The sequence below is a fragment of the Desmodus rotundus genome, chromosome 11, assembly GCF_022682495.2.
Source record: "Desmodus rotundus isolate HL8 chromosome 11, HLdesRot8A.1, whole genome shotgun sequence".
Lineage (NCBI taxonomy): Eukaryota > Metazoa > Chordata > Mammalia > Chiroptera > Phyllostomidae > Desmodus > Desmodus rotundus.
In genome coordinates, this window is record NC_071397.1 from 87,597,498 (window position 1) to 87,616,008 (window position 18,511).

At 41.9% G+C, this 18,511-nt stretch overlaps 1 protein-coding gene across 8 annotated transcripts in view; it reads left to right on the forward strand.

The window, feature by feature from the left end:
* Positions 1–18,511, forward strand: part of UTRN (utrophin) — a 448,258-nt gene that overhangs the window by 100,064 nt on the left and 329,683 nt on the right. For all 8 annotated transcript variants that reach the window (XM_053914383.2, XM_024551943.4, XM_053914384.2 and 5 more), the window contains 9 exons: positions 4,684–4,776; positions 5,992–6,069; positions 6,415–6,507; positions 8,314–8,486; positions 10,832–10,947; positions 11,631–11,791; positions 16,164–16,367; positions 17,268–17,449; positions 18,166–18,316. In XM_053914383.2, coding sequence (XP_053770358.1) covers positions 4,684–4,776; positions 5,992–6,069; positions 6,415–6,507; positions 8,314–8,486; positions 10,832–10,947; positions 11,631–11,791; positions 16,164–16,367; positions 17,268–17,449; positions 18,166–18,316 — 1,251 coding nt within the window. The remainder of the gene's footprint in view (positions 1–4,683; positions 4,777–5,991; positions 6,070–6,414; positions 6,508–8,313; positions 8,487–10,831; positions 10,948–11,630; positions 11,792–16,163; positions 16,368–17,267; positions 17,450–18,165; positions 18,317–18,511) is intronic.

Here is an 18,511-nt window from a genome sequence, read left to right on the forward strand (position 1 = left end):
TATACTTCACCTTTGTGTAGTATGTCCTATGCAGAGATCACTGATCAGCCCCTCTATGAGCTGTGATGCCTGCAGACAAGATTGATTTATCTGGCACAGTGTTTTAGGAAATTACAAATATCAGGAAATTATACATATACATTCAGATTTTCAACTTCTTTTGAAAAACTGGAAGTCCTAATGCATTCCCACATGGCACCATTAGCTGGAACTGAACCATAGGTGTTGCTTTAAACCTTTAGAGGTGGCCAGTTCTCCAGGTGTTCTGGGACCCATCAGGTTTCCTTTATTTCATTGTATCATCGCACGAGCATGTCATGTGTATTTGTGGCCCCTGCCATCCCACCGACCCCAGTTTCTCCTCATGCATTGTGTTGACAGTTTGTTTCTGTCCTCTCACACTTTTAAATCCAGGAGCCTCAGCGCCCCAGCTGCAGGTGTTAACGCTGGTGCCTCTTCTCAAAATGGTGGTGTTAGAACTGGCATGAAGAGAGTTTCAAGAAGTGCTGGGAAAATAGACGAGAGGAGGGCCAACTACAGCTGGCCACCTGCAGCTTCTGCCTCTGGGCTCCTTCCACATTGCCTATTGGATATTTTTAAGGTTAAATGTGAGCCAAGGTTTATCTGCCTTCCATGTTCATGTTTGTTCATTTGTGTTACTTTGTGTTTATTGGAAAACTATGGAAACCCTCTCTTGTGGATGGGGAGGGTGACTTGAACTTGGCATTTCTGCAGGGCCAGGCACAAAGGAGGGTTCTGCTGAGTATTTGTCTGATTGAATTATGAAACTGTGTTCTCTCTGCCAGAGAAGTCTGTGCAAATACGTCTTTGCAAAGAATTAAAAATCCCAATAAGAGGTTAGCAGTCAGGAAGAATGTTTTTATTTTTATTAAGCGCTGACTTCTGACATTTCCCAAGTGTTTCTCAGGGCGGATCCCATACTTAGAGCCTGTGATTCGAAAGCAGCCGCTCTGCTTTAAAGCCGTATGCTTAGAAAAACAGTCTTCATGGCGAGTTCACTTAAATGTGATGTACGTGTGTCTTGTTGCCCTCCTTGGGGAGTCACTAAGTGTGATGCCCTCTGGTCTTCTCCCCACCCCCCAAAACTGATTAAATATTTTCTTCCCTGTGTGACGCGGTCCTGTGCCCTCATAATTGTGGTTGCAGTTTAGCACAGGCTTTGAGAACGTGAACTTGGAGACAAATTTTGTGGCATCAGACCCGGGTTCTGACTCTCAGAGTTGTATTATACCTCGCTGCCTCAGTTTCCTTACCTTCAAATACTATCATAAAGAAAATTCACACAGGTAGGCAATATATTCAAATCCCTATGAATCTCTTAGAACATGTCTAAGTGACTGCTATTACTTTGTTGAAGAACATTTCACATTCTTACTCTCTGTTTTGTTCTGACCCACAAGCTAAGAATGGTTTTTACATTTTCAGGTGGTTGCAAAAAATCAGAAGAAGAGTATGTGGTGATACATGGACATTATATTAATTTCAAATTTCAGGCTCCACAAATCAAGTTTTATTGGGACACAGCCATTATTCTCACCGGCTTATTGGTCTGTGGCTGCTTCCACATTACAACAGGGCAGAGTAGGTTCAGGAGAGACCAACCGCCTGGCCGGCAGTGCCTAACCTAGGTACTCTCTGGGCCTTCTGACGCCCTGCCGTAGGGCACAAAGCACTGAATCAGCGCACCGACGGGGGTCCCTCTCCCTGGTGTAGGCAGAGTTGGCCGTTGGGCGTAGCCTGGTTCTTTCCCTCCACCTCTGGGACATTCTGTGCAATGACTGGAATTTGGCTGGCGTACGGACAGTAGTGTTTTGTATTGGTGACCCTATGTGTGATGAGTGCGGCTGCGTTTTCCATGTCATTTTGAATCGTCGTTTGGGTTCGTCTGAGCACAGGCGCCTTCTCTCACTCTGTGGGGGAGGAGGGTCACTGGCTGTGCTCTCCCCTCTTTGGCCATCCTGCAGCTGCACGTGGGCCCTCTGAGGGCACCAAATGGGACTGCTCACTGATAGGACCGTCACTGGGGGATGAGGGCTGGGGAAGTATTGGGAGAAGGGGACACAGCACAAAACGTATTTCTCATTGATTGCTATTAATGTTTATCTGAAATTTTGAAACAGAATGAAGAAAGAGTTGTTGTTACTCTAGGGTTTTTGTTTTTAAGGAAAATAAAGGCATTGATTGGTTACCTTTGCCTGACTGAGTGACTTCTAGAAAGACAGGACTGTGTCTCAGTCATCTTGGTTTCGACAGAATGCTCCCCAGGGAGTCTTTCCCAAAATTTGTTGCTCAGTAAACGAATGAATTGGATACGAGAGAGGTGAAGAGTGTCTCATCCAAAGAAATTAATGCTACCTCTTAATTATTGTCTCCAACTTCACCACTGAGCAGCGGTGGCGCTTAAGGAAGAATCCAGTGACTTTGCTGCTGAGCTATGCCATCTCCTGGTACATACCTAAAGCTCAGGCATGCTGCTGTATTAGCACAGTTGGTACTTTTGAATGGGATGTATCCCTTTGCGTCATCAATGAGTGAATTCAGTAGCTCGAAGATCTTTCACTATGAATTGGCACTACCGTGTGCTCAGATTTAGAGACTGTTCTTACTGTCCTTCCTGGGATGAAGAAATACTTGTTTTTTCTGTCTTTTCAGACATTGTTGAAATTTTATGACACCTTTATATCAGTAGAAATATTAAAGTTATGTTTGTGAGATGAATGATAATATCAACTATTTATTGAACATCTGTCATCTTGGTTTTTAATAGATGAGCAAATAGATGCCAAAAGACCAAGTAACTTGACCAAAGTTATATGGCAGGTCAAAGGCTTTTCTTGTCTACGGTGAGGTCATTGACAGGCATTCATAATTAGTTGTAATATGGCCAAATTACATGTACTTTATGTTATGCTGTTCTATATTATCTTATTTATAAGTGTGTAGGAATTTGAGAAGGGGTAAATGCTGCCCAGATGTAATTCAGCTACCCTTGTCATCATTTCCTAAGATCCTTTCTGTGCTTAGATTGCTCTCTTTGTTTCTCCCATAAACTTGACCTACATTCTTGTTTCTTTGCTCTAAGATCACAGTATGTTGCTGCAGTGTACTTTGATTGGAGGAGGCAGGGGAAAGGTAGGAGGCAGCGGGCGACCAGGGCCACTCTGTCCTGTGCTTTCACGGAGAGCGCACAGCAAGTCATTCGTGTGCAGGAAACTTGCCCTTACCCTGCCTTCCGAAGTACTTCTGCCCCCGGACCATGCCTCCTGCATCGTGCAGGTCTGTTTGTTATTGTGAGCGGTAGAGATAACCTCTGTGTCCCTGACACCACTGCTGCTCATGAAAATGGCAACTGGGAAGAGAAAAGCAGCTTGGTTGCACATACAAATGAGTCATCGTTTATTCTTTGCTGGTGTGATGCTGAAAACTTTACCGTGCTTCCCTCCTTCAGTGTATTTGGACTATGGAAAAGCCACATGTTAGAAGTCACTAGTTGGCAACACATCACACTTAATTAAAAATGTAATGTGTCAAGAGGAGAGGAAAAAAAGAGATAAATGTGAAATTTCAAGAAACCTCCAGATGGCTCCCTTCCCCCTCCTCTATTTCAAGCTCAGAGTAAAATTTTGCTTTGTGTGACTTTATGTATATGTTTTTAAAGTGAAAAGGGAAAAAGGTAAAATAATTTTTTGTTACAAAATATCTTTATTATTGAAAGGGGATAAAACTATTAATCTCTGGGGAGATTTCATATTAGAAGGGAATAATTTGATACAATAGAATGGCACAATATTTATTACATTGGACTTTATAGTTTTCTAGACATTTTTGCATAGTATAAATTGTTTTATCTTTACTATAACCTGTGATTTAGAAAGAGGGCAAATAGCTGACTTAGGTTCACCAGCAAAGTAATGGTCTGATTGGGGTTCAGACTGAGCCTCCTGGTTCTCTGGTGGTAATCGTCCAGTTGCACACAACCCCTCAGTTCACGCAGGCAGGCAGGACAGAACCTGCCCGGGATAGGGTGGGATCTTCTGCTTTCAGACATTGGAGGGCGTTTATCAGTGGCAGGTGGTGCTATTTATCAGTCAGGGATGAGGGAATGGGTTTAAGAATTCTGTAAGCTTTGTCATTCAAAACACTGATCTGATACTGGACTTTGACACAGAACCCAAAGTGTCTTAATCATTCAGAAATTAATAGCTACAAGTATGGACCCAGCACCTAAGAGATGAAATTGGATGACGAGAGCTGAAATTAATGTTCCCATAATGGAAAGGCAGAAAGGCTTTAGCATCCCATGGATGCCAGGTGCAGTCATCACTGCACACTTTTTCCATTGGCTTCTGCACCCAGGTGATGTAGACTCATACTTTCACTGCATCTTTTTCTTATTCCTTCTCAGGAGTGTATTAACCACAGCTTTGTTTGCTCCCCCCACCCCCGAAATAATGCAATTCACATCCTTCGGCTTAAAACACTTGTGATGCGATTTCAAAGTTCTCGTATTTGTATTTGTTCTTTTATACAGGGCAAACCTGAAGAGGGAGCCGATCATCTAGAATTTTTAATTAGGAAAAAAGAAAACCGTTTACTTGTTCTCCAGGCACATGTGGGATTTCTGCAGCTGAATTAACTGGTACTGTACTGTTTCTTCTGTAGAGCGGGAAACCCCCAATCAGTGACATGTTCACAGACCTCAAGGATGGAAGGAAACTACTGGATCTTCTCGAAGGCCTCACGGGAACATCACTGGTGAGAGCAGTCAGCACAGCGGACGGGCGGATTGGATTGTCTGTCTCTGACCGTTAGTGATACGTGAGGACCCACTGAGGCTACTTAAAATGTAAAAGCTGAAATACGAATGTTAAAAAAAAAGGTGTTTTAATGAGTTTGATAATAGAGCAATGTTTAGGCTTTCTGGGTGGGGGTGCTCTATGTTTATTAAAGATAAAATTACCTTAAATGTTTATTGCTCTCAGACAGCCTAGTAGAGAGTCGCAAAGAAGAACAGATATGTGAAGAGGCTGTAATATTTTGAAAAGTAGAGCGTACAGCAACACAGTTAAATGTTATTTAACAATTGTTAAAAATGATGGCATTTATTTTTATTCAACTTTTCAATATTATCTTTATGTTTGTTTCTCCATAAAATCCTACTTTATTACTTCGTATGCAAGGCACTGCATATTCTCACAGAAATAACTCTGCTAATGAAGAGGACACATTTCATGAATACAGACTTTAACACTAGAGGTAGAATTACTAAAAACAGTTACATGGGGATGCACTCCCACAGATGAATTCCTTTCTTGTGAAGTGTGGGGTGTCACGCTGTCCCTTTTGCCTTCCAGATGGTGGGTAGGCCCTGTTGGAGAGGCGGCCGATCCCTCTCTCAGATAAGATTCCCTGGCCAGTGAGGCAGAAAGAAGCCACCCAGATCTCCTTTCCCCAGGTGGCAATTCCTGCCCTCCCAGTGGGCCCTTGTAATGCTAGCTGGAACCCGGGACAGCGCCTCTGAGTGCCCCCTGCTGTGCCCACACTTGTGCAGCAGGAGGTGTTGAAATCTCCCTGCATCCAGACCCATTTAGACAAAAGGGCTTTGTCCCCGTGACATGTTTGCACATTAGAACCTCCAGGCAATTCTAAAAGTTCCAAACCTGGACTACACCCCCGACTCACTAAGTCACCGTCTTTGGGAGTAGGGTAGACAGAGGCAGGGGCATTTTTGGAAGCTCCCTAGGAGAACTCAGTGCACAGACAAGCCAGGGAACTACTTCATGAAGATGCTGTCATGCGGGAGTTTTCACTCTGTCACCACTAGCCCCCCTGTGACCTGCGACACCAGCCAGAGCTCCTGGCACAGAGGGGCTGTCCATGCTGAGCTGCTGGCCTCTGTCCGTCTCCCTGCCCTGTTTTCGTCAGGGTGTGGAGGGACCGTCTCATTTGGTTTTGCGTTTTGTTTTCCAGCCGAAGGAGCGCGGTTCCACGAGGGTACATGCTTTAAACAATGTCAACAGAGTGCTGCAGGTTTTGCACCAGAACAGCGTGAGTGTGTCGTGTGGCTTCTGGGTTCTTCTGGGCCGTCGGGATTATTTGTTGTGGAAACGGGCCACCTGCTCTGTGCGTTGGCGTCCACTAATTTCTGAAAACATTTTTCTTGTGAGAAGTTTTGAACCTTTTCTGTGAGTGAAGGAACAGTTGTGCTTTTTTTGATTATCGATCTAGTGTATAATTGATAGAGTTTTGAGATTTAAGTTTACCTGATTCTCTAAAATGAAATTTCTCTTATTATTCCCTTGTATTGCTGCCCAGATGTGCTAAGACAGCACCCCAGGCTTCTGTGGAGAAATTGTCTTAACCCTTTTCATTTTTTTAAATTTGTTTTGTTAGGTGGATCTGGTGAATATAGGAGGGACTGACATTGTAGATGGGAACCACAAGCTGACTCTGGGGTTGCTTTGGAGCATCATTCTGCACTGGCAGGTGGGAAATTTTCAATCACTCATTGATAGAAATTAAAATGTATCATTTGTGGGTTAGTTTCTTAGGGCTGCCACCACAAAGTGCTGCAAACTGGGCGGCCTCAACAATTCTGGAGGTTACAAATCTGACATCAAGGTGTCAGCAAGGCTGGTTTTTTTCTGGAGCCTCTCTCCTTGGCTTGTATAAGGAAGGTCCCTGTCTCCCTTTGCCCCACGTGGCCTCCCTCTGTGTGTGTCCCTGTCCTAATCTTTTCTTCTTCTGCCAAGACACCCGTCACATGGGATGAGGGTCCCCCCATATGACCTCACTTTACCTTAATTGCCTCTTTGAAGACCCTGCATCCAAGTTCATACACATTATGAGGTCCTGGGAGTTAGGACTTGAACACAGGAATTTTGTGGGAGACACAGTTCAACTCTTACCAATTTGGAATGGAGAAGACTGACAATTGGCTCTGTTTTCCTGGCATAGAAAAAAGAAAGTATCTTTTTTAAAATATTGAATTTAAAAAATTCAGACTTATCAAAACATTGTAAGAAGAGCTCAAAGAATTCCCAGGCACCGTTGACTCAGATCCCCCAAATGTTAACAATGGTTTCCTCTCTCTTTTTCTCTTTGCATAAATACTCCAGTGTGTATTTTCCACAAACAAATTGTTCTCCTGAAAACACAGAATTCTCATTCATAACTACAGTATATTACCATGATATAAAATGTGTACTATAACGTTAATATTTCTAATTTATTTAACATTTCTCTTTCATCTTCTTTAATCTGAAACGGTTTCTGAGTCTTTCTTTGTGCTTTATATCGACGTTTTTGAAGAGTACTGGACAGTTATTTTGTAGAATGTAGCTTCATGTGTCTGGCTGGTATTTTTTCCTGATTAGATTCAGATTGTTAATTTGGGCAGGACTGCCACAAAAGTGGCGTTGAGTTCTTCTCAGCACTCCGCCCCAGAAGGCACTTTCTGGCCATGCTCTTTCTGGCAGGGTTAACTTCATCTTTCGGATAATGTGGTGTCTCCATGGTAACATGACTACCGTATATTATTGAAAAATATCTTGTGAGATATACTTTGGGGCTGTATAAATATTCAGCTATGTATCAGATCTTTGTCCATTAGTTTTGAGACCCATTCATAATTCTTACCTGAGCACTTATTATGATGCTTGGCAAGTAGGGATTTTCTAATGCCATCATTCCTTCTACATATTATTAATCGGCTTTCTACTTGTAAGGAAGAGCCTTCCCTTGTCTCCTGTTTATTTGTCTATTTTTATCTATCTACTTCATTCCTTCATTCCTTCATTCATTCATTGTACACTCAGTGTACACTCGGATTTTTACTTATTTAATAGGTTATAATTGTTTGCTACAATTATTTTGATGCTTAAATTATTCTAGATTTGGCCTGTGTAATTCCCTTTAAATCAGCTCTTGTATCCTTTTGATATGCCCACATCATTCTTGGAGCATTACACGTGTATTACTTTGGAATAATAATGTAAAATTTCGTCCTTTATTCTAGTCAGGAAAGGTACTTTGTTCTAGTGTTTATTGTAACCAAACCAGTGTAAATAATTGCTTAAGATACAGAAAATGCGGCAATGTATAAAGGTGAGATAAAAATCACCTCTGGATTTATCTTAGTACCTCAGCGTGGCCACTGTTTCAAAGGCGCTTATCTTCCTGGTGTTGCCAGTGGCCCGTTCCATGGTGGCTAATTCCTGTGCCAGGCCTCCTTCAGGGACTGGGCCGCACTAACGGTGCTACGTGTTGGCGGGCGTGGTTTCTCTGGCACAGGTGAAAGATGTCATGAAGGATGTCATGTCAGACTTGCAGCAGACAAACAGCGAGAAGATCCTGCTGAGCTGGGTGCGCCAGTCCACCAGGCCCTACAGCCAGGTCAACGTCCTCAACTTCACCACCAGCTGGACAGACGGGCTCGCCTTTAACGCCCTGCTCCACCGACACAAGTGAGACGCGGCTGTACTTAGCTGCGGGCTTTCCCAATTTGTGTCTCCGCCCACCCTCCCTTGCTACTGCTCCCTAAAGCCCCTAGCCCCCTCCCCTGCTCTCCTCTCTGCACACATCCACTGGAACGTTAAGGAAAGAACTATCATGGAAGAAAACCACTCAGCAGGTCTTTATTCTGTAGGACGTAGAAGGCACAGTGCAATGTCCATGCTTCCTTCTACATATTTTTAAGTTAAAAAATGTAAAATAATCCACATAGTTCAATCCCACGCACTGAGCACCAACCAGTAATGTATGCGAAGTTTTGGGCTAGTATTCATTCCTATTCCAAAAGGAAAGTTCTATAAATTCAATGCAATCCCAGTTAAATATAGAAAATGATTTTTTTCATGAAACTTGTAAACAGATTCTAATTATACGAAAAACCAAAGGCCCAAGAAGAGCCAGTGCCCTTGTGAAGAAGAACCAGGCTGAAGTATTGTACTACTCAAACAGAAACCAAACCTAATTATGAAGCTACATTAATTATGTAGCACTATAAATAAATACAGTAATATAATTGTAGGCTGAGCTACACAAAATTCCTAGTATTTGCCTGTTTTTGCCAGACAGTATAACAATGGCAGCTTCATACTCCTACCTAACAGAGTAAAGGGCTCGGAAATAGCTCCACCCTGATATGCAGCTGAACTGACACTACAGATTAGTAGATGCTATGGGACAACTGGTGCCCTTATGTAAACGACTGAATCGGACCCTTACCTCGCCATACCCACCGATAAATTTCAGATGTATCAAGGATTTCAACATGAAAGACAAAATTTGTTGCATGTTTGTTACTATTTTAAATTATTTATTGGCTCGTTTTGTTTCCTGCATATTCTTTGCTGATACATAAAAATATAATTGACATTTCTACACCTTAGATCTAGAAACTTGTTAAATTTTTACAAATTTTATGTTTGTTTCTGTAGATGTAACAAACATTTTTTTGTAGACTGTCCATGAATTATAATAATAGTTTCCTGCCCTTCCCTCCCCTTCTTTCCTCTCCCCTCCCCTCCCCTCCTCTCTCATTTCTTTCCCCCTCATCTGTGCCTTGTCCTTCAATACAATATTGATTTGAATTGGGAATAGTGAACAGAGTATTTTGTTTTGATAATGAAGGGGATGGTTTAATGTTTCACCTCATTTGCTGTAGCTTTTTTGATATAGTTTCTATATGGTTAAAGAACTCCCATACCCAATATTTTTTTTCACTTTATCAGTTTAGAGAAGTTACCCTCTGTTCCTAGTTGGTTAAGATATGTAGTCAGAAAACTTGAATTTAAGCCAAAACTTTTTCCCATTGATTACTTAGTTGATTCAACGAGTATGTATGTAGGACCTTCCCTGTGTTAGGCACAGGGTGTATAGCAGAGAACAAAACAGGCAAAAATCCCTGTTCTCATGGAGTTTATGTTCAAATAGTGGGAGCAGACGATATTAAAAAAAGAAAATGTAAGTTGTATAGCATGAAGAAATGGCAAACATCCTGAAGAAAAATATATCAGTCGAGAGGGGAGGCCGGTGGGTACAGTGGCGTGAGTGGGGGAGCAATGGGAGACGAGGCAGACAGGGAACTGGGCTGGGTGCGGGGGAGGCACGTCCCAGAAGGCAGGTGTGTCTAAGCTGCCGGAGCAGGTAGTGCGCAAAAAAGATGATCAACTTTGGGGCAAGTCGGAGCAACAGTAATGTCCAGTTTGCAGGATTAAAAGAAAATCCAGACAGAAATGAAATACTAGACAACAGTAGTATTGAGAGGGGCGACTAGGGGAAAATTCTCTCCGGGCCTCTTTTTAATCTATCCTGTGAATAGATTAAAGATGGAATTTCTACTTGGCTAATCCTGGTTGTTCAATAAGAGAATCAGTCCATTAACATTAATTGTGGTAATTGATGTACTTAGGTTCGATTTGTCATTTTTTACCAATTATTTTGAGCTTTTTATTTCTCTTTTCGGTATTTTTTCTTTCTTATATTAATAGTTTCTCCCTACCCTTTTTCCCCCTTCAGTATTTGGGAAGTATATATCATTTCTAGTCTTTTGGTGGTTACTCCAGAAAATTTAACAGGCATCTTTAACTAGTAGAAGAACTTTAGCATGTTTTCTCTGTTGTTTTCCTATTTATAAGTTACTTTAAAATATTATGTATTTGACAAGTCTTTGGGATATAAAGTTAAACTTTTAAATTTAAACTCAAACAGAAAAAACTCTAAAACCGAAATGCTGTAGATGATGACGATGACCACTTCATTTCACATGTTTTATCTTCATTGCATTTTGTTTGCGTGGTGTTTTCAGACCTGATCTCTTCAGCTGGGACAGAGTTGTCAAAATGTCCCCAATTGAGAGACTTGAACATGCCTTCAGCAAGGCTCAGACTTACTTGGGAATTGAAAAGCTCTTAGATCCGGAAGGTATGGCTCAGTGTTTAATTTCAACCTTGACTTTTGCTTTATAATTTTGGATACGTAAAGAGCAGTGTTTTCTTAAAATTTTTTTAAGAACGAATAATGAGAATTGAGTAGTGTTCTTACTTTTGAGACATGGTGCAAGTTATTTAATTGCAAAGTCATTTGTACTTTTGTACTTAACAATTTGTGGGATCCTTTAGCAGGAAATTTAATTACATCATTGGAGAATAGTTATTTGATACAGCGTGAGATTTCACATTTTAGGAGAACGTAATTATTAGACAAACAATCCAGTATTTGGTTTATTTTATTTAAATACATTTTAATATAAGCTTCTTATATATGATATGAAAACTTCAGTTACAAATGTTGCAAAGTTGAATTCTAGACTTCTTTTCATAATGTGAATAAAACCTGTCATTATCTTAAATGGTAGCTTATCTTTGAGCATTTGGATGAAGCTTTTAGGAGTGAATTTTAAGAAATGGGATACGGAATAAAAATGAGAAACTGTCTTAGCCTTTGTCCCACTGGTTATTTTTTGAAATGGAGACTGACTGTATTGCAGAGATTGTATCACTGTACTGTTTACGGGCACCCAGGGCAGTTATTTTATATCCACTGTCGAGCAGTTCCCATATTTTGGACATCTCCTTTAGCTGGTCTTTGTTTTCTCCCACTTTCAGATGTTGCTGTTCAGCTTCCTGACAAGAAATCCATAATTATGTATTTAACATCTTTGTTTGAGGTGCTACCTCAGCAAGTCACCATAGATGCTGTCCGCGAGGTAGAGACTCTCCCGAGGAAATACAAGAAAGAGTGTGAAGAAGGAGATATCAATATGCAGGTACAGGTCCATTTCCACTGAAATGTTGGCCTTGCCATACTTGTTTTGTCGTAGGCACTAGATGAAAACACTGTTAGGGGATTTTGTTCTTGTCTGGGAACACCTTGGTTTGTCCGCTTACACAAGCCTCAAAAGTTCGGTTTATCAGTCAGCATGCTGTCCCATGTCACATGCTTGTGATGGAAAAACTGCAACTCAGCTGATCTCTTAAGAAGGAGATATGTTACGTCACACAGTGAGGGGTCCGGGGCTGTGAACACGCTGCTGTGTGACATGCAACCAGTGTTCTCCTGTCATTTGGTCTCCTTCTTCCGTCACTATTGTTTTGACAGGGTTTTTCTCATGTCAGCCTAGCCTTGTTCTAAGGGCTAATTTTCCTTTGTTTTTTTTGCCTCTAACAAAAGGATTTTTACTGTTACGTTTTCACAAAGACTGTCAAAATACAAACTTTATTTTCCTTTTTGTTTAGGAAGAATAATTGACAATATGTTATGTGGTTGGTTTTTCACTTAAAGGCTTGAAATGATTTTATTCATTAGGATGTAAATGAGTTTCCTCCCCTCCCCCCAAGAGATATAAATAAAGTCATGAATTTTTCTCCCTGAATTATCCTGCCTTGAATTACTCTGTATGTTATTTTACTCTGATTTAATCTCACCAGTCCCCCTTAATTCATAAGATGGGAGAGTCTTAACAGTTGGGTGGGACTTTAAAAGTCATGTGGTCCAACCTTTCAGCAATGAAGAGCTACACATGAATTTCAAAGTGCTAAGAAATACACTTTAGAGAGGCAGAAAGCATGGGCTTTGACACTTCTAGTTTGTTCCTGTTCCTCCTTGATTTGGGTTGCTTCCTTACCCTCTCAACCGCAGTTTTATCTGTAACATCTGGATAAAACCACCCACTTCATGAAGATAATGAACTCAAAGTGTCTAAAATAATATCGATAAGCCCTCCATAAGCAGCAGCTGTCATCAGTGTAATTTCTCCTTCTCAGTGGGTCTTGGTGTTGCTGTTCATTCTCTCTCAACAAGATCTTTTTCAACATGTTAGTTAAACATATTGATAAACATCTCATATAGTGATGATAATGGTCTTGAATTGGCATAGTATCTACTTTTCCTTTTCCAAGGTTCAGAGAACTCATTTCTGATTTTTTTGTGTAGTAGGTACCAATCCTTTTAATTTCTTCATTTCAAAAACAGCATGATTTATAGGAAAAGAACCAACTTATTGAGGAAAAGAAGCAAGAGATGGGGCCAGATTGTGAACCTAGGGCTCCTCTTAGTAGTTTTGAAAAATCAATGATCCTGAGGAATAGCTGTAATTCTTTATAATTGACTGAAAAAAAATGCTGAGAAGCGTTTGTCTTTGGTGGTGCAGTTATTATCCTTCGTTAATGATGTAACCTTTTGCATGGCTCAGATAATCTTCTGAAGTTGCATTTTGGTTTGAGTAATTTCTTATGGGGTTGGGCTCCCATAAGAAAGCTTTTTGTTAGAAAGCTGGGGTATTTCACTTCTAAAGGCCATTCTATCTGAAAATGGAAGGAGATTTCATTTGCTTTTCGTGTTGCGTAGATAAAATGATCACTTCCGTTTAGAGCTCGGGGTGGCATGATAAGAATTGCAGAAGCCGTTTGCTGTTTGACTAAGAACAAGCGTATTATTAACATTAACCTCTTCATTTGCATGCTTTCATTAGTGCCTTAGAGATTGAATTAAGCTAATCGAAGAAGTAAAGAGTGGTCCAGTTTTAATCATCTGCTCTTTGACAGAGCTTGCCATCTGATACTTTGCAATGAACGCTCATAGCCAGCCTTTCTCCCTCTTTCTACAAATGTGCTGTAGAGCATTAGGTGGTCAGCAAATAGTTCTTCCATTTCTCCTTAAATCAATGTCCCAATTGAAAGTCTCCTCTTGTGTTTAAATTAATAACTTCTGGACATTTGCACTTAGGTAACGCCTTCCAGCCCGTCTTCTCCCACCTAGGCAGATCCCAGTGCTTGCCCCAGCCACCTTGGGCTGGTCCCTCACTTGGTTCCTGGTTCTCGGATATCCTCTTTAGAGATAGAGGTTTGGTACTAGAAGCTCTCCAGGGCTATTTTGGTTCCACGGTTGCAGAATTTGAGGCCCAGAATTTACTTCATTTTCCCTTCTCTGTCTTTGGCAGCCTCGGTCTCCTAATTACCCAGAGCTTCCTGTGTGTGCTCACGGATTCATTTCTTTTAAACTCCTGCATACGGTTTGCTGGGTCTGTTGGATTCTTCCTCTAGAATGTCTCTGGTGTGTGTTTTCTTTCTGTTCCAGCCATCACGCTAACTAAAGATTGCATCTTCTCTTGTCGTTTACAATGCCCAGCCTACCTCCCAAGTGCATCTCAGGCACTGCTCTGCAGTCATGGTGGGCTTCTCCCTCTCCTCCCCCCAGATTCCTGTACATGTGGGTTTCTCTCTGTGCAATGCTCTTCCACCCACTGTTTGCAGGGCAAGCTTCCAGTCTCCCCTCACTTTCAATGGAACTTTTTCAGAGAAGGCTTCCCTGATTAACTTATTCAAATCCAACCCTGCACACGCTTATTACACACTCACTCATTCAGTTTCCTGCTGTGACAGTAGTTTTGTAAACTATGTTAAGAATTTTACATTGTATCTTATAGCAGTGGGAAAGCGGTGAAGGATTTTAAGTGGGGAAGTCTTGTGCTGTGATTACATGTTCCAGAGATCGTTCTGGCGGCCGAGTGAGAGGTGGGTTGTAGAGGTGGGAGAGCAGGCAGCTACGGGAAGGAGATGGCGGTGAGCAGGTTAGCAGGCTGCGGTCCTGAGGACAGACGGTGGTGCTTGTGGTCTGGATGGCTTGGAGGTACATTTTGAAGGTAGGAATTCCCTACATATTAGATGTGAAAGGTGAAAGAAAGATTTGAGAAACCGCGGCTGGCTCCCGGGTTCTTAGCTGGAGGACTTAAATACATGAAGGAGCCATTTACTGAAATATGAAAGCCTGGGGGAGAATAAGTTTGGGGAAAAAGTAAAGGGTAGATGTAGCCATGGTTGATAAGCCTTTGAGACATTGAAGTGAAGATGTTCATGTAGCTGGACACAAACGTTTGGAGTTTGGGGTCAGATACTTAAAGGCAAATGTCTGCGGGATATAGGTGGTTCTTTAAATCCAATGGGAATGAATGAAACCACTCAGACCGAGTACACAGAGAGAAGAAAAAAGGGCCTCCTTAACTTGGAGGAGATTCATTACTTACAGGTTGGCTACTGAACCAGGAGGAAAACCGAAGTGTTGTCCCTGAAGCAGGGGAAGGAGGGCTTCACGAGGGCGGGGCGTGTCAGCCACATGGAGTGCTGCTGGGGGCTTCTGCAAGGAAGAGGGGGACCGCGTCTGGTCTGTTTGGAGTGGTTCTGGATTCTCTGTGTTGCCCTAGCTCTGCTCTTATAAAACTGTTCTGCCTGATCGGCTAATTACGCGGTCACCCTTAGGATGATGCTAGAAAAGTGGATTTGCCCATGGGAAGGTTATTGGTGGCATTGGCAAAAGCCTTTTCAGCTGAGTGGTGGGGACCAGTATCACATCTGAAAGGAACGGTAATGAGTTGTTAAATACAGGGGCGTTTCTTATGTTGTCCTGGACCCAGTTCGGTGTGTTTGAGATTCGTAAACATCGTGGATGAGAGGCAGTTCAGTGGAGATACGCTGTAGGGACATTTTAGAGAGTTTATTTGATTATAAGATTCTAAAGTATATAAGAAAATATTCCATTGAGATAAATTTATTCCCATGGGCTTTAAAAAAAAAAAAGCCCAGCAATGAAACTAGAGGGTAACCGCCCCCAGAAAATAGCATCAGCAGCCTGTATGTGTGGCCGCCTTTCAGCAAAAATGCATTTCAGCAAAAGCAGTTTAACTAGGGTCAAAGCAGAGTTCTAATCTTTGTCTCTTTTTCCTTAACTTATATTTATCCTTTAAGGCCCAACATGATCCTCTGTGAAACTTTCCTATTTTAGCCATTGCTGAACTCAAATAGCATCTCTTGTTGGAACCATGGAATTTATAATTTTGCTATTAGCCATTTAATTTTTGTTCAGAAGTGATTCATGTGGGTTACTCGTCTCTTCCTGACTGTGCCAGGATCCCCACGAGCTCAGGGTGCGCGTGTGCATGCTGCTTCTGTACTCTGCCATCCCAGTGCACTTCATTAACGCTTTTCCACAGCTCCCGGCCTGGCGCACCCGGCTCCTGAGAGCTGGCTGGCTGCCTAAGGCACAGTGGGTCCTTTCTACCCGAGCATTCTCCATAGTGTGTCTCTGTTGAACACGTTCTTGTCTTCACGACACTTGTGGGTTTTCTCTTGGCTTTGTTTTCCTAGAGCCCAGCACCCGAGCAGGAGCACGAGAGACCCCGGGCAGAGACACCCAGCACCGTCACCGAGGTCGACATGGATCTGGACAGCTATCAGACAGCCCTGGAGGACGTGCTGACCTGGTTGCTTTCTGCTGAGGACACGTTCCAGGAGCAGGATGAGATCTCTGATGACGTGGAAGAAGTCAAAGACCAGTTTGCCACCCACGAAGTAAATAATCTGTCGTTGATGTGAACTCTGTCTGCTAAGGTGCCTGTGCCTTAGCAGGGGGTGTACCCTGATATGTATGTTTACTGAGTTCTGCTCCACAGAAAGGTCATGGCATATTTTAGGACTTGTGATAGTTAAATGGGGCTTTAGTATAAAGTTGGTGTGGTGCTTAACTGTGCATTGGAATTAGATTTCAGGTTTTAATCTTAATTGTAACTTGTACATTCTGTGGAGCCGCCGACAGAAATCAATGCATAGTACCGCTAGTTTCTGAAGTGTACTGTTATAGTAAAAACACAGAGTGGCTAATCAATACACCAAGGCTTTAGATTTGGAATGTTCCCCAGGAAGTGATTATTTTTATTTATTGCATGATTAAGCAAGTCTCCAGTGTTCATGTATAATTTTATATAATGAAAATTTCCTACTATTTTGAGGTTATATTAGGTATATTACACTGTAGTGAATGATTATATGGACATTTCTTTTTGATTAAGTAGGTTTTTTTGTGTGTGCTGGTATGTTAATTGACAGGTCTCATTTGCTGTTTAGGTTTGAAAATAATAAAAGTTCTCCTATTCTTTAAGCAGTTCCCCTTGAGTGAGCATGTTGTTTTACTTATTTTCACTTAATTCCACGTTCACCATCTATCAGTTTCATAATTGGCATTTACTTAAAAATAGTTGCTATCATCAGATGTAATATTGTCCTCTTTGATCTCTTCCCCTTTTCACTTAGGCCAGCTGCTTCTTTCCTGTATTCAACATTGGGTCGAAGTCTACTTTACTTATAGTTTACATGGCTGCCTTTTTCTGCAGCTTTGATATTTAAGCATTGATAATTATTTTTTTATTATTTTTCCATGAGTGGCTCACAAATTGTAACGACGTACCTCTCCAGGCTTTCATGATGGAGCTGACTGCGCACCAGAGCAGTGTGGGGAGTGTCCTGCAGGCGGGAAACCAGCTGATCACACAAGGGACCTTGTCAGATGAGGAGGAGTTTGAAATCCAGGAGCAGATGACCCTGCTGAATGCTAGATGGGAGGCCCTGAGGGTGGAGAGCATGGACAGGCAGTCCCGGTGAGTGGAAGCAGAGGTGGGGCACTGTGTGCCCTCCAGTGCGGTGTCTAGTTTAGCTGGAGTAAAAGTCGGCTTGTCCCTGAAAGCAAGATAATTACAGAACATGCTTTGTCAGCGTGAACTCTTTGTGTAATGGTGCTGGAGTTTTGCATGATTTTTGTTTCTCTTTTGATGTGTTAACCAAATTAAGAGGTAAAAGTTGGAGTATAGAAATTAGGAAAAAGAAAAAAACATTTCATATGGACAGTTATCAATTTGTAGGATTAAAATTGGCTAACCGTGAACTCAATAGGAAGACAGGATTGTGTAGTATTTATCTACAATTCAGTTTTGTAACATTTATAAAAAGTCCCTTTCCCTCCCCTGCCACCCCACGGTTCATTTGATTTCCTGCTTTGTGTATTAAGGAGCAAACTGCAATCCACTGCAATTTTCACCTACTTAATACGCAGGAATTCCTGATTGAAGAAACAATGATTCTGATATGGATGGTGGGTGCTGTTATTTGCATTCTTTACTGCATTTAATGGATTCCATTTAGGAAGAAGATGAAAGTTTCTGTTTTGCTTGTTTCTATATTTAAAGACTCAGCGCTGCATTAAATGGTTGGACAGGAGTGCATTTCCTTGCCCCATTTCTGTGCTGCCTAGAGTGCACACTTGCCTTTACAACGAGGAAAAGCAAGTGGGAATAACGCTGGGTCCCTCTCTGGACAGGCTGCATGACGTGCTGATGGAATTGCAGAAGCAGCAGCTGCAGCAGCTCTCTGCCTGGTTAACACTCACGGAAGAACGCATTCAGAAGATGGAAACTTGCCCCCTGGAGGATGATTTAAAATCCCTACAAAAGCTGCTGGAAGATCACAAAGTAAATCTGGCTCATATTTCTTTTATACCTTTATCAAATATGAAAAAGCAGCACTTAGCGTTCTCTGGGGCTTCTGTCATTAGTGCAGAGGTGGGACACTTCTTCAGTGTCCTCTGTTATTCAGCAGCTTAGAGGGTGCAGTTCCTGGGGGTGTGGCTTTTCTGGGATGAGTGCACAGGTGAAACTTCATTTGGA